We start from the raw sequence: 15,966 nt of genomic DNA on the forward strand, positions 1-15,966 counted from the left end.
ATTATCCATAGAGCCAAAAGAATTGATCGAATTACTTTTCTAATGATGAAGGGTTGGAAGGAAAAGAAAGGCAAGATAAGAGTTAATTTTAAAAAGTTCAAATATAATCATCATTTAACATTTAATGAACACTGGTTTAGGCCTTATAGCTGCTATATTTGTAGACAATAATTCTCATTTTATCAACCTGCAAGCCCTTAAGCCAAAGGGAAATCTTTAACAAAGTTCCTGAACTCCTCCTCCCAAGACTGTTATTGAAAAATAAATCTTTGCATCTTTTCTATTAATGAGTGGCTCAGAAGGACACACTTCCTTCAGAAGAATTTTCCCGGTTGTTTTGATTATCTTCCTTTTTAAGATACTTTTCCTTTGTTCACATTCTGTTGGAAGCCAGGGAAAGCCAATACCATGAGTCAAAGCTTGAGGACAGCAGGGAGTCCAGGGCATCAGGAGGTCACATGTGAGTTCTTGAGGGCCAGAGGGGACATTGTAAAGCAGAATGAAGCACAATATTCCATTAATTCATAATTTGCCTTTACATTGTAAAGCAGAATGAAGCACAATATTCCATTAATTCATAATTTTCCTTTAGCCATACCTGGTCCCACTCAACATTATTCTTCTCTAGTTGAATCAATAAACTTCAAAGCAGACTCTTTACTCTTTACTGCAATGGCCTAGACATTATTCTCATCAAAGAAGGTATAAAATACCAACCAAAGGGACAAGCCAGGAGAAATCTGCATCAGATGCAGAGTTTATATATATATACCCGTATTTCTGCTTCAGTCCTTCTGATTCCTTAATTTTGTCTTGGACCAATTTGCAAAAACAAAAAGTGCATATATTATTATTCTTACCTGAGGAAAACTGAATGTATGAATGATATTCTGTTTGCTCTAACATCTTATTTAGAGATTTAAGTAAAGGAAAATTTCAAGCAAAGGAATACATGTGAATCATTATTAAGAAAATATTTGGTCACTAGTCCTCTACTTTGAAGAGAGTAAATGTTCAGTAATGTCTTTTGAAAGAAAGATTGGATGAATGGGTAGGTAGCTCTATGCTACTTCTTGCTTATTTCTGCTCATTGATCTTAAAGATAAAATAAACATTTCCATATTAACCCAGCAATGTTAGGACCTCTCACCAGCTCTCTAAAGCAACTCCCAAGTGTGTCTTAAATAAATTTTCAGTAACAAATCTGTGTGATAGTTCTGACAAGACACATTTTTAAAAATAAATTACTTCTCCTTACTGACCATGCCCTAGAAATTTTTGTGACTTTCTCTAGTATCCAGTTCTCCAGTTAAGAGAACTATAGCATTCAACATTCAGATGACAAAAAATTAATAGTTTCTGAATTTAACATTTTCCATTTTTAACTTATTAAAATGATAAATTGTGAGAATTGTGTCTCTATTTTCCTCCTATGGAGTCCAGCAATATTTTGACCTTTTCAGTCTCATTCGATAAGCATTGCAGTTCTCCTTTTTAATTGCCCTACGAGGTATAAGGAAGAAGACTAGAGACTTAAAACATATGTGACTGAATAGGTCAACCTCACAAACGTGCGGAACGTGCTTTCGGAAATACATTTTGGCTAATTTGCAACTTGAATTTATTTTCATTTGTGACATTCTGTTACCACGGAAACATGCTGTAAATACCAGATTTCAAATTGCACTCCTTTTGGGGTCATTCATTTATTCTTCCCCTTATGTCCATTAACCACAGGCAAAGTCCAGATCTAAAATAAATCATCTGGAGGCTTAGATACATTTTGGAATAAGTAAACCAGCTGATAATAAATCTTGTGCAGTGTCCACCAGCACAAAAGATTTTCTGATTTATTCTTTGCAATTGGTTGAAGTGCAAAAGGGACTTAAATATCAAGTGTATATTAGAAGGAAGTAAAAATACTTAAAAATCTGAGTCATGTCACTTGATTTTTTTTAAATGATTGAGTAGGAGGCATGTAGTGTTTGTGTGAGTCAGAAAGAAAATGTTAAAAATTATATCATATGACGCTGGTATGTACCGGGAATCCGGATGCAGTACACATTTCAATGCCTTTTGTAGAAGAGTCCTTTGATCCTGGAGACATGCTGATCATAAATGACACTCATTTTGACACCACTGAGCTTTGGAGTTGTGCAGAGGAATAAAAGGCTGAGGTTGGCCTTGATAATAAAGGAAAAATGTGAGCGGTTCCTGACCCCTTGGAAGAGTGAGGCAGTTTCAAAAACAATTATGTGTTCGGTGATTCACATTGGTGTACCTCTGCCTATCCTAAACCAACAGAATCAAAGAGACTGCTTAAACAAGGTCCAGACAACAGCATTCCTTGCATCCTGACAATACAAGTTGTTTATGATAATGCTATAGAAAAAATTCCTGAGTTATTATACACTGGCTCAGAAAATGATACAAACTACGTTTCTCAAACGTTACCAAATAAAATGGCCCTGTTTCCAACATGGAAATGAAATCGTCCTAGCCTCTTGCTACAGTTGTCTCTGGGAGCCTTTGTGTTTTCGTTAGAGTAATGAAAACATAGATTAGTTTTATTAACTGAATATCAATCTCAATTTTGGACCAAGGAAATGGCAGTTCTATAGATCTGACAACCTTGTGCTTTTGGAAATGTGCATCATTTCTGCTGCAAAGGCCAGCAGTTCTTACAGCTGGGCTTTTAATTAGGTCTCTTGGGGGTCAGAATGCTGGATATGCCTGAGAGAATTTAATGACAAGATGTAACTCTGAGTGAATTTGTGTCAAAAAATTAAGTTTGTGAGGAAGAGGAAAAAAAGAGAAAGAAAGCTTTTTTTCAATATTTCAATTTTCCAAAATTCATTTTGTAATTAAAAAACTAAAAAGTTGCAGGAAATTCTATTCTACTAAATGCATCTAAAATCTTTCTGTGTGTTCTAAAGGTTTTTTCCCCAACCTGATCACATTCTAACTCTATTTCCATTAAAAATAACAGTAGTATCAAATACTGGGGCGGATGTGGGGAGCAACTGGAACTCTCATGTATAGCTGTGGGAGTGAAAAATATTGCGAACACTTTGGAAACTTGTCTGAAATTTCCTAAAAAGTTAACCATGTGCATGCCCTTTGATGCAGTAATTCTCTCTCTCTCTCTCTCTCTCTCTACACACACACACACACACACACACACACACACAACGAAGAGCGATTAACACATATATTCACAAGAAGAATTGAATGTTTCTGGCAGCTATATTCACAAAAGTCAAACACTAGAAACATTTAACCTTCCATTACAAGGAGAATGGATAAACAGTTAAATTGTGGGAAATTCATAGAATTTTTGGTAATAAAAAAGAGCAAATTATGATTCATGCAACAACATGGATAAAAGTCAAAATCATCTTGTCGAACAAAAGAAAGCAGTCACAAAATTATATCAACTTCAAGAACAGAAAAAAAGCTAACCTATAGCAATAGAAGCCAGAATATTGATTATCTTTGGTGGTGAAAGCTATTTACTAAGAAGTGGGCAACAAGGAACTTTCCAGGTGAAAAATTTTCAACTTTCCAGATGAAAATGTGTCTATATCTTGATCTGGGTGGCTTTTACATGGGTGTATCCACAAGCAAATATTCACTTAAGTCAATATTCAGTTAAGATTTGAGAATTTTGCTATATGTAAAATTTACCTCAATTAAAAAAAGATTAGTGAATAACAAAAAGTAGGAAAAATTTAGGAAAACCCCTTACTTTTACTGCAGCACCTAATACATTAAGAGTTGAGCTAAAATATGTAAAGAAGGATTAACATATAGGTTTAATTAATATATTAAAAATAATAAATTATGACTTGTGGAACAAATTAGTACATGAGTACAAGATTAATCAACTTAGATTATTCTCTAATAAATAAGTAAAGTAAAAAGCATACATAAAGTAAAAGAGCAAATTTCTTCTTCTAAACATAATCTTACCATCTGCTTTGTTGCCTTCTTCCACCAAGAGTTTCACAATATTAAAGAATCCTTTTGCAGATGCTAGGTGGAGGGGCCTATCTCCGACTTCACCACTTACATTTACATCAGCACCAAATTTCAAAAGGAGGCGGGTTACCTAAAGGATCCATGCATTTGAAATTAGTATCAAATGCCAAACAGTAATGCAATGCCTTTAGCAATAGGGAAGGAGACATATCATTTAGGTTTTCTCTTGGATAATTTTTGCCTGAAAATAACAGAAAATCCTAACTCAACTGGCTTAAACAATAAGGAATTTATTATTATATCACCTAGCAAGAAATCTAAAACTGGAGCAATTTCAGGGTTGGGTCTTCATTGTATCAATACATAAATAATCTTCTCTCAAGTCACCCATAATCTTCTCTGAACAATATTTTCTAAAGTCTCCTTCTGGCCAGAGCCAGCAGTGCTTACTTGATTCTTGATTTTCATAGTGGTTCCATGCATAGGTCACCAATGGTAATCTTGCTACTGGGGTTCTGGGTCCTTTCTTGATTTGTGAGTAAACAGGAGATAGCCACACTAGCCCCCAGCATCTTCCCAAATTAGCTGAGATTCACATCCAAGAGGACAGAGAGAGATGAAGTAAGAAACAACTCAAGAGTTTCCAGGGGTTGTTTCAGGTAATTTATGGGATTCCTTCAAATTATTTATATATTCACTTAGGAACCTTCCAAATAATTTCTCTAAAATTGACATTACCTCCCCTGTGAATTTTAGGACTCATCATAGTGATCCCAAGAGATAAGTTAGGATGCACCCGTGCCATTAAAATAACAGTTATGGGAGGACTCCTCAAAAGTCTTGACCATTGTGGCATCAGCATAAAAGTGAATTCAAGCTCTAAAACTATTTTGTGGCAGAAAATAAATATATCTTGAGCAGAAGCCTCTCAAGAATATGGTATATATTCGATAGAAATTCTAGGCGAAAAATTAGCTGGGTGGGATGTGGGAAAACTTCCTATTGCATGCAGTAGGTAAAGAACAAAGGTTCTGAAATTGGGCTTCTGCTTATTAGGTATGTCACCTTGAATAAATTACTTGGCCTTTTGAAAATTCAGTTTCTTCGTTGCTAAAATGGGAATGCCTCATAGAGTTGTTGTGAGAATTAAATAAGTTATTACACATAAAGCACTTAGAAAAGTGCCTGGTATTCAATAAATGATAGCAGAAGTGGTAGCACCAATGTGGAACACATGTATTTTATCTATTTCTTGGCTAACGGGCAGACCAATACTTAATTCAAGAGAAACCTGAACAGTAGACATTTAGTCTCAAGAACCTTGCACTCCTAAGCAGATATTTCCACTTACACAGGCTCCATAAATTCTGATTATGTGACTTTATAATGGATAGAGTTAAACTATCTTGAAATCGATTGTCTATTAAGCACTATTATTATATACCTAGGAACTATTGCTGTTGGTAAAATACTCTTCCACTTAAAATAAGTAAATAAGCAAATGGCAAGGAACATGGCACATTAGGCACATTTATATATTGAATGTGTCATTCTCCTGTCAGCATATTTTAGTAAATGACAATAGCTTCCATAAATTACTTATGTGCTGTCTTTGCACATAGAAAGTGAGTCCCTTATCATAAAAGGGCCATCCACATTTTAGCATAATTTTATAATACTGTGACTATATATTCAGGGAAAGTAAACAAATTTAGGTCTCCACACAACATGCATAGAAGCTCTTTATGTTTCTGCTGGGTCATGAGGTTAATCGCCAAAGAGGATGACTCTACAAATAACAGGCACTGTGTATATCCTGTCTGTGCCTGAAGTCAGAAAAGTATAAAGTTTTTTCGCCACCTGAGTTTTGGACCCAGTACTTTCAGAAGCGTTTTCAGTGCTCAGCTCTCCAGGGCACCCCAGTGCAGTCTGAGCAGCCTATCAATGAAATGAGCAGTCTCCCCTAGTTAGAGGTCACACTTCGCAGGTCTGAGACTGTCCAGGCATATGCCAGCCAGCAAAGAAATAAAGGCACAAAGACTAGAACAGCACAGAGACACAAGGAAGTTTGATTTTCAACTTGGGATCCTCAGGCAGTGCAATGGCATGACCTGTACAAAGGTAAAAAGGTATAATTCTGCTGCATAACTGAGACCAGATCTAGAGAGATAAAATGAGGAAGAGCAAAAACAGAATGTCAAAAGAACAGTTAAGTTTTGATTATCTAATTACATTTGTATTTCTGCTTTATTTGGTTCTATTGAGTTTCTTGAGTATAGCTAAAAGACGGTGTTTGAAAAGAGCATATAAAATTTTTCTTTCAATATGTTAAGGTTGAAAATCAACGGACTGTGGAATTACAGCACCAGGCCTTGAATTCTAGCTCCACTACTTCAGTAAATGGCCTGGACTTTATGATTTCTCTCACTGATAGAAGAGGGGTAAGAAAAGGCTCTTCGGTACAACAGAATGAAGATGGGTTTTGGGATCAGACAGACCTGAATACATACTCCAGCTCTTCTACTTATTAGCTGCATGACTCTGGCATGCTACCTGACCTGAGTAAGCTCCATATGTATCATTGATTAGAAGGGGTAAATAACAGCTGATTTTAGGGTTGGGGCAAAATTAGAAAAAAATCCACATATAGGCCTTAACATAGTGCCTGTCCCATAGTATGAGTTTGCTCACATGGTAACTCTTATTAAGTTCATAAGGTTGTCACGAAGGTCAAATGAAATTATTTGTTGAATGACGCTACATTGTAAACTTTAAAGCATTCTATACATATCATTACTTAATTACAGATTATCAAAATTTATAAATATGTTTCTGATACATAACTATATATTTAAAGCAAATTATATATTTAAAGCACATTTAGTGATTGTTTTTTAGTTTATCTAGGTTATTCCATATATTAGTTTCCCATTGCCACTGTAGCAAATTACCACAAAATTATTGGATGAAAAAACCACATTTTTATTCTCTTAGAGTTCTGGAGGTCAGAAGTCCAAAATCAAGGTGTTGGCAGGTTGCATTCCTTCTGGAGGCTTTCATTTCCTTACTTTTCAGCTTCTACAGCCTGCCTGCATTCCTTAGCTTGTGGCCCCTTCTTGTACCACTTTAATGTACTGCTTCCATTGTCACATCTCCTACTATTAACTCTGATTTTCTGCTCTCTATTATATGGACCCTTGTGATTACATCAGGTCCACCCAGATAATCCAGGATAATCTCCCCATTTCAAGATCCTTAACTTGATCACATCTGCAAAGTCCCTTTTAAGGTAACATTCACAGGTTCCACAAATTAGAACGTGAACATGTAAACATATTTTGGTAGACATTTTTTAGCCTACCACATGCCAGGTTACTAGAAAACAGGAAATTCCATTTCTAAAAGTTATCTTTTTTCAGAGAACTTTTGGAATGGGCTTTATGATTTGTTTTATTGTGAGTGTTAGTATCATCCCAGTGACATTTGTTGAGCATTTGCCAAACACTTTAAATTAATATTTCATCATAAGAGCAACCCTATGAGGTAGGTGCTATTAATATTTTTTTTCATTTTATAGACAAGAAACTGAGGATTAGGGATATTATACAACCTGCACGTGGTCATAAAGCTAGTAATTTTTCAAATTCAGGCCGATTTCTATAGCCACCCACTTACCTATATACTCTACTGCCTCCCTCATGTACTAAAGTAGTCAGTAAAAATGTATAACTTGGTAGCTGCTATGTTTCTATGGATCTACAAAAGCTCTTCAAGGGGGGAACTGATGAGCAGATGGCAAAACTAATTCAAAGGATATCTTAAATATCCTTTCTTCGAACCTAGTACAGTTCAAGAAAACCCTGGAACACTTAAGTGATGCCCCAGCCTTCGGAAATGCCACTGACTTACCTGTTCGTGCCCATAGTATGCTGCAATGTGCAATGGAGTGAAAAAAACTGCATCTTGAACGTTGATGTTAGCTCCATGTTGCAGTAGTACATCAGCAGCCTGGACAAGGAGAGCTGGGTTAGGAGATTCATTGGTGGCATCTGCCCATCAAAATTCATTTTACAATTACAATGTACAACTCTTCTTCAGGGGTCACCATCTTAAAACACAATTTTCTTCCATCTCCCTTTTCTGCAATCTCCAATGGCTAGCTTTGGCCTAGAAAATAAAAACCAAGCCCCTCACTATCACATTCAAGGTCCTGTCAATCTGATGGTATCCTTTTAAATGTATTTCCCATTACTCCCTTTCATAAACCCAACTGTACAAACAAACTGCACTCAATTTCCGACTTCTCAGAGTCTTTGTTCACATTACTTCCTCGGTCAAAAGTTCTCTTCTGGGGCTTCCCGGGTGGCGCAGTGGTTGTGAGTCCGCCTGCCGATGCAGGGTACACGGGTTTGTGCCCCAGTCCGGGAGGATCCCACGTGCCACGGAGCGGCTGGGCCCGTGGGCCATGGCTGCTGGGCCTGCGCGTCCGGAGCCTGTCTGTGCTCCGCGGCGGGAGAGGCCACAGCAGTGAGAAGCCCGCGTACCGCAAAAAAAAAAAAAAAAAAAGTTCTCTTCTGTCCAATCTACAGGTGTTTAAACACAAGCTAAATGCCATCTCCTCCAAGATTTCTTTACTTTCCCTCCCTTCGTTGCCAAGTGACTTGCTAAAATTAAGTCTTCCTTCCTTTTAAATCTCATTTAAATTTTTTTCATGTCATTTAGAACATTTAAAAATTTATATACATGCCTTATCCTTATTAAAGAGCAAATTCTTTAAGGACAAAGTATATATCAAATTCATCTTTATAATCCTACACTAGCATGTTGTCATGCAAATAGTAATCATTCAACACGAATTTGTTGAATGAATGAATGAATAAACGAATGAATGAGTGAAAAAAACTAGAAGGAGCTATTGGCCAATGAAAGGCACAGATTGCCAACAAATCTGCTCACCCTTTAGATTTCTTCTACTAAAGGCTCATCTCTAAGACTCTTTTCTCTAGAAAACTGATTGAAATCATTTCCTCCAGATGTGTTCATTTTCACTGTGAATTTTCTTAATGCACTCTCTATTCTTCAGTTGGTAAAATAATACACATTTGGGGAAATTTTCAAAAGTCTGTTAGACTTAGAAGAGAGAACATGAAGATGAGATCCAAGAGCTCAAGGAACATATGCTCCCACACCTCTTCTGTTCCTAGAAACAAACTGCCTCCTAAGTTTCCTTGCCTGTTTGAATCAGAGCCCTTCAGAAGTGGTGAGGGGTCATGGACATTACATAACAAACCAGTATGTTTTAAAGAGGAAGAAATCAAGAATCAAAGGAATTAGGAAATTTCTCAAAGTCATGGAGCAAGTCAGTGTTAGCAGGGAAGTGAATCTCTAGTCTCTCACCTCAAGCTTTGTTTCCAAGTGCTCCGGAGTATTAAATAGTTCATTCATTCAATCATCCATTTGTTCATGTGTCAATACACCATTTATTGAGCATATATGAACTGAAATGATGTTATTTTACATGATTATTCTTACAGTTTATTCAATCAGTGGGGTAGCATTAGAACTGATTGTAATTGTCATACAAAGAGAAAAGGAATTCTTGTTGGAACAGCTGAAATTTCTGGTGGGTCCAAAAATATAATAAGCAGGTGTATAGGCTTCTATACATTCCAAGAACAATGCTTTTTGCTAAATTTGGATATTGCTGACTAATGATCAACAGAATACACAATGTGTACAGTGAGTTGTTTTTCTAATAAAAAAATTAAAATTACAATTAACACTTATTAAGGGCACATTATGTATCAGACCCTGAACTAAGTGCATAAATGGTAACTGGAGTGCCTCTGTTTCACTCCAAAACATAGAAAGATATGTTCTACTCTCCCATTTTAAAGGTGAAGAAACTGAGCCTCAGGGAGGCTTTGTAACCTATTTGAGGTCATACAACTAGTAAGAAGCAGAACTGGAATTCAAATTTAGGCCTGTTTGACTTCGAAGTTTCTTTCCATCAGGCCCTTCCTGTGACCTTGACCTCATTAACACTAACCTTTAAGTAAATGAACTAACTGACTCAATCTCAGATAAGAGGAAGCTTTCTGAGTAGAAAGTAGAGTAGAAAGTGGAAGCTTTGTAGATTCAGCTTGGAAAGAATGCTGGAGCCATTTATATCAAATGTCTGGTGTCTTAGACTTCACATGCCTGTGAGTTCAATCTTGGGAACCTTTAAAGGAGGTCACAAATGATCAAGGTAAATGAAGCTTTTTACAAATTCTCTTATTTTATATATAGCATAAAAGAAAGTAGACAGCATGAATTTTTATTGTAAAAAGGATTCTCAAATGTTAAAATATAGAGCCAATTTCTTAGGCATAGTTCTAGAACTTACTTTCATTCTAAAAGATAATGGCTTTTAGGCTTGAATAAATAGTCCAAAGCAATTTTTTTTTCCTCCTAAGTTTGCACTTATCCAGTCATTCAGAAGGTCAACCTTTTGCTGAACAGTCATTAATTATGAAGTGTTGGCCTTCTAAGAAACTTTCAAAACGTAAGTTTTAATGAAACCACACAGAGTCATTATTGAACTATAGGCTTTATTTAGTTTGTTTTAAAATTCAAGGAAATATTTAACTATTGAGAGCAATGTACACTGGAATTATCTGAATAATTTCACAGGTTATTTATATAAGTTGAATGCATTTATTGATTCTTATATTTCGAGTCATGATAGGGAGTGTATCTCCTAGCAATCTTATGGGGATATAATGTATTGTGATATACAAATATGCCTGTCATGTGGTTAAGACAAATGCACTCATATTGTTTAGGCTGGAACATATATCTATCAAATCTTTTTTTTTTTTTTTTTTTGCGATACGTGGGCCTCTCACTGTTGTGGCCTCTCCCGTTGTGGAGCACAGGCTCCGGACGCACAGGCTCAGCGGCCATGGCTCACGGGCCCAGCCACTCCACGGCATGTGGGATCTTCCCGGACCGGGGCACGAACCCGTGTCCCCTGCATCAGCAGGCGGACTCTCAGCCACTGCACCATCAGGGAAGCCCTATCAAATCATTTTAACCATGCTTCCCCTACTCCAGAACCTGAAAGAGCTGGTAGGTCAACTTCACCTGTTTTCCACTACATGAAGTCCCATGAAGTCCCAAACTGAATCTCTTTTATTCACCACTATGCTAAGCATAGAATAGGCATCCAAATAATGGTTGAACTGGACTGTATTTCTAGTTAAAAAAAAAAAAAGGAATATATATCTACCATCAGTCAGAAGGGAAGTTAAACATTAACAATTAGGACCCAATTATATGATAGAAATTTTAAACAATTCAATTCAACGAACATTTATTGATCATTTATTTTGAATTAACCTTTAGCAAATCCCAAGTGCCTGCTCCATGCCAGGAACTGTGACTGGAGTTTTACATACCTTGTCTCATTAAGATTTTTGCAGGGCATAAAATTCTGTTGTATTAAAAATTTTTGAGAAAATACATAGTTTTGATTTCTTTCCCCCAAAACAATAACAAAACTACTGGTGAAATTGTATACTTGAAACAAGTCTTATCACAGAAAGGATATCGTAATAATCTTTAAACTCTTTATAGAAATGAATTTTATCATACTTAGATTTGTATAACTGACATATATATCAGTATTATTATTATTAAAGAACCAAGGGGCTAATAACTTGGGCTAGTAACTTGGTATCCTTTACTGATGGAAGAAATAAGCACCAAAAATGCCTATCATTGAGTGGTCATTTTTTGAGCACAAAAAAATGGATCAGAACCCTTTGTTTTGATAGAAGGGAATTACTGTATGCATTACCCTTTAAAGATATTTTTATTTGCCAGTTGACTCCTCAAAAGATCCAAGTAGAGTCTCTACAATTTCCAGGTTGTAATTTAAGCACTTATTCAAACATTCTGCTCTTTCTTCCTAGAAAACCTCTGTTCTCTTTCTCTGCCTATAACATACCCAGTCTCAAGGCCAAGCTCAGTTCCCAGGTTCTCTGAGAACCTTCCACAAATCCTTTACTGTATTTAGCATTTCTTTCTCTAAATACTTATACTACTTATCCTCACAACTTAATCTTTTCATTAATTATCACTGTGGGTAAACGATTATTATAACAATATCAATTTTTTAAAACTATTTTTTCATGTTCTAAGCTTGTTTCAATGAAGTACAAGAAGGTTTGACTCCAGGTTAAAAAGATTTTTCACCTGAGGTACTGGAGTTTAATCCTTCTAATTAAAATAGCCAGACCTCATGATTTAAAATTCCAGAGATTTAAAAAGTAATGCCTACAAGAACAAAGGTCCTCATTGTTCTTGTTTGCTGAATGTTTCTCCTACAGTAGGACTTTAACTTATTGAGTTGGTCCCACTTGGCTCTCCCTCTGAACTTCATCTTATGAAAATCAATGACAGCGACGAAGAAGAAAAACACGACTGTATCAATAGGGACTAAATGTCTCATGGAAGAGAAAGTAGAATAAGGTAAATTCTACATGGGATAAAATGGCAATCAATCAGATCTGAAATTGCCAAAATTAAATATAGTGTCTTATACTACCAAGTAGACCTTCAATAAATATCTACACTTTGAAATTAAATTTTTCTGGGCTTTAAGTGATATCTCATTTCCTATGATTTCTTTGGAGTTTTCCTCAAATTCAAACTTACACTGATGTTTTCCTTAGGATTTATAGTTTGTTTAAAGCTACAGTTTTCTCTTCTGTATATCTTTATCTAACCTTATTACTGAGACTTATAGAGAGCAGAACCATGAAGCTATTCTGGGTTAATATCCATTTCCATTTAGTAGAAAATCTGTATTATCAAAGCTTTAGAGGAAAATGTTTTCTAAAGTTTATGTCTCAGGAATTCAAAATGATCCCAAAGATATTAACATGCAAGTGGATTTAGATTTGAAAATTTTCAATTATTTCCAGTTCTAACTTTCAATAACCAGTTCCAATTGTGTCCCATAGAACCATTGCCTTCTCTCCTAAAATTTTCAATTTCTTTTGAGAGTAGTCTACACCTTTCGTTCACATATCCTCACCTCCTATTCAATCCTCAGCCCACCTACAATCTGACTTCAGACCTCACTTCTCTAGAACATGACATCAGAGGCCTACTAATTGTCAATTCCAATGGACACTCTTGGCTCTTTTCCTTATTTTAATACTTCTCCAGCATTTGTTACTATTTGTCTTCCCCTTAAGATCTGATCCTCCCTTAGATTGATTGACATAACGATCTTTGAGTTTGGTCCCTACCTCTCTGCCAACTTCTTATTGTTCCTCTATAGAGGTGACTCTCTGTTCATCTCTTAAGGGTTCTTAAGTGTTGCTTTTTCCTCACTAAATCGTATGTTTTCTCCTGATTTCCTTTGTCTGCTTTAATTCTCTTGTATTAATTAAGTTAATACATGGAAAGAATTTGGGACATATTCTTGGTAAGCTAAGAATAAGTATTCAGTATGTGGTAGTTATTAGCTATATCTTGCCTTATACATTCTCTAGTTGATTCTATCATTACTACTACTACTGCTACTATTTCTACAACACACACAGACACACACACACACACACACACACACACACACACACTCTCTCTCTCTCTCTCTTCTCTCTCCAGCTGCATGTGTTTTTCCCAGACTTCCTCCAATACAGGGTCTACCTTATTTGGCAACTCATAGTCTGGTTATACATTTCCCCTCTATTTCCCAATTACTTTTACTCTGGGTTTATACTGTCCCCTGCATTGATCTCATCTTTATCACTTGTCCTTTGATTTTTGTTAATGTGAATGAAGCATTAGAATGTGTGCTTTGAGAATATCTATGAGCTAAATGAGAATATCTCATTTAATGCTCACAACAATCTCATGGAATTGTTACTAACAGCCCCATTTTAAAAATAGGAAAAATAAGGTTAAGAATTACATAGTTTTAAGGAAAAGCACCAAAGTTTAAACTCAGACCTATAGGAGTCCAAAGTACCGTACTACCCCATACTGTATTTTTTAATTAAAAAAAATATTAATTAATTAATTAATTTTTGGCTGTGTTGGGTCTTCATTGCTGTACGTGGGCTTTCTCTAGTTGCAGCAAGCAGGGGCTACTCTTCATTGCGGTGCGTGGTCTTCTCATTGCGGTTGCTTCTCTTGTTGCAGAGCACGGGCTCTAGGCACGTGGGCTTCAGTAGTTGTGGCACATGAACTCAGTAGTTGTGGCTTGCGGGCTCTAGAGCACAGGCTCAGTAGTTATGGCACATGGGCTTAGTTGCTCCATGGCATGTGGGATCTTCTCAGACCAGGGCTCAAACCCATGTTCCTTGAATTGGCAGGTGGATTCTTAACCACTGAACCACTAGGGAAGTCCACTGTTTTTCTTCTTATGTGTGCTTTTATTTGGAGCCAGCTAGCAATTCCTTGCCATCTCAGATAGTTCTGTATAGGATATAGCTCTTGGTTGATGTTGCTCTTCAAGGATTTTCAAGGATACCTATATAGCCAGTATATCAATAAGAATGATCCTGGGCTTCCTTGGTGGCGCGGTGGTTGGGAGTCCGCCTGCCGATGCAGGTGACACGGGTTCGTGCCCCGGGTCGGGAGGATCCCACATGCCGCGGAGCGGCTGGGCCGGTGAGCCATGGCCGCTGAGGCTGCGCGTCCGGAGCCTGTGCTCTGCAGCCCAAGAGGCCACAGCAGTGAGAAGCCTGCGTACCACAAAAAAAAAAAAAAAAAAAAAAAAGAATGATCCTGACTTTGTAATCGTTTGCAGATGACTGAAAAATAAATAAAGTTAAAACTTATTCTAAGTAGAAGTTGTATGTTAGGGATCTTGAAGAGTTATATATACAAGGACAAGAAGTTTAGGATTTTTCTTAAATTTTTTCCGTATGGGGTTTCACCAAGAGACTTCAAGTAGGAGCAAAATATATTCTGATTTACATCTTCAAAAGATCCTTCTGGTAAAAGTCTAGCAAATGGATTGAAGAAGGAGCAAAACTAGAGTGGTCAGCTAGCAGGGTCTTGCAGTAAGTTGAAAAGAAAGAGATAAGGATAAAAATGATCTGAGGTAGAAGTAGTGGCCTAGAGATGGAGAATGGGTGTTAGAGGCATTAAGATAGTAGAATCACATGACTCAGCATACTGGGGATGGGGAGAGATGATGGAAGTTATCAATAAATGATGACTGTAAAAGGGGAAGCCTATATGGGAAAATGAGCATGAGGATAAAATTGTGCCTAATTCATGAATTTAGGAAGTAGGAACATTACCTATATATATATATTTTTTTCTGTATAGGTATTTTATTTATTTATTTATTTATTTTTATAGATCTTTATTGGAGTACAGAGTGAAGTAAGTCACCTATAGTTTCTATCTCTCCGATTAATCACTTGTCATAACTAGTTTCTTCCAATTTCCCTTAGCAGTTCATTGTGATCTTTTCCAACACCACAGCTGTTTCAATTGGGGTCAATGCCTCAATCAAGATGTGAACAAAGCTAGAGTTTTCAAACAACTACCAAAAGCTGTACCAGTTAAAAATACCAAAAATTGCTTATCCATTTGGATTCAAGGCTTACATTACTTAGCATTTTAGATGGTAGCATTGCTTTAATTTAATAAGCACTTCTTTTGACTTTATGCTCTATTTTCTGTAGAATTTTTTATTTTTATGTATATATACTGACTTCTTGACACCCATTACAACTGTTCAGTGAGAACTCTATCATATAGAGGTTTTCACTTAAAACACTATTTTTGTAATGACTTTTTTTTTAACCTGACATAGCTCTAATTAAATATTTGAGTACAAAAACTTATTGGAAAATAGTTTCTTCAGGCTGTCACAGAAATGAGGTTCTCATGTGATCTTCCTCTTATTATCTCAGGTTAAAATTAAATTTGGTTTGAAAATTACTCAGAAAATGATTCCACAAGATAATA

General features: G+C 36.3%; 1 protein-coding gene across 1 annotated transcript in view; it reads right to left on the reverse strand.

The window, feature by feature from the left end:
- TNNI3K (TNNI3 interacting kinase) overlaps positions 1–15,966 on the reverse strand; it is a 310,667-nt gene that overhangs the window by 192,906 nt on the left and 101,795 nt on the right. Inside the window, exons 8-9 of the mRNA XM_089920914.1 lie at positions 7,891–7,989; positions 3,973–4,111 (exon numbers count right to left, since the gene is read on the reverse strand). Coding sequence (XP_089777040.1) covers positions 3,973–4,111; positions 7,891–7,989 — 238 coding nt within the window. The remainder of the gene's footprint in view (positions 1–3,972; positions 4,112–7,890; positions 7,990–15,966) is intronic.

Source organism: Delphinapterus leucas, chromosome 1 (genome assembly GCF_059928025.1).
Source record: "Delphinapterus leucas isolate spDelLeu-1000000601 "Yukka" chromosome 1, BTC_Dleu_Yukka2, whole genome shotgun sequence".
NCBI classification, from domain to species: Eukaryota; Metazoa; Chordata; class Mammalia; order Artiodactyla; family Monodontidae; genus Delphinapterus; species Delphinapterus leucas.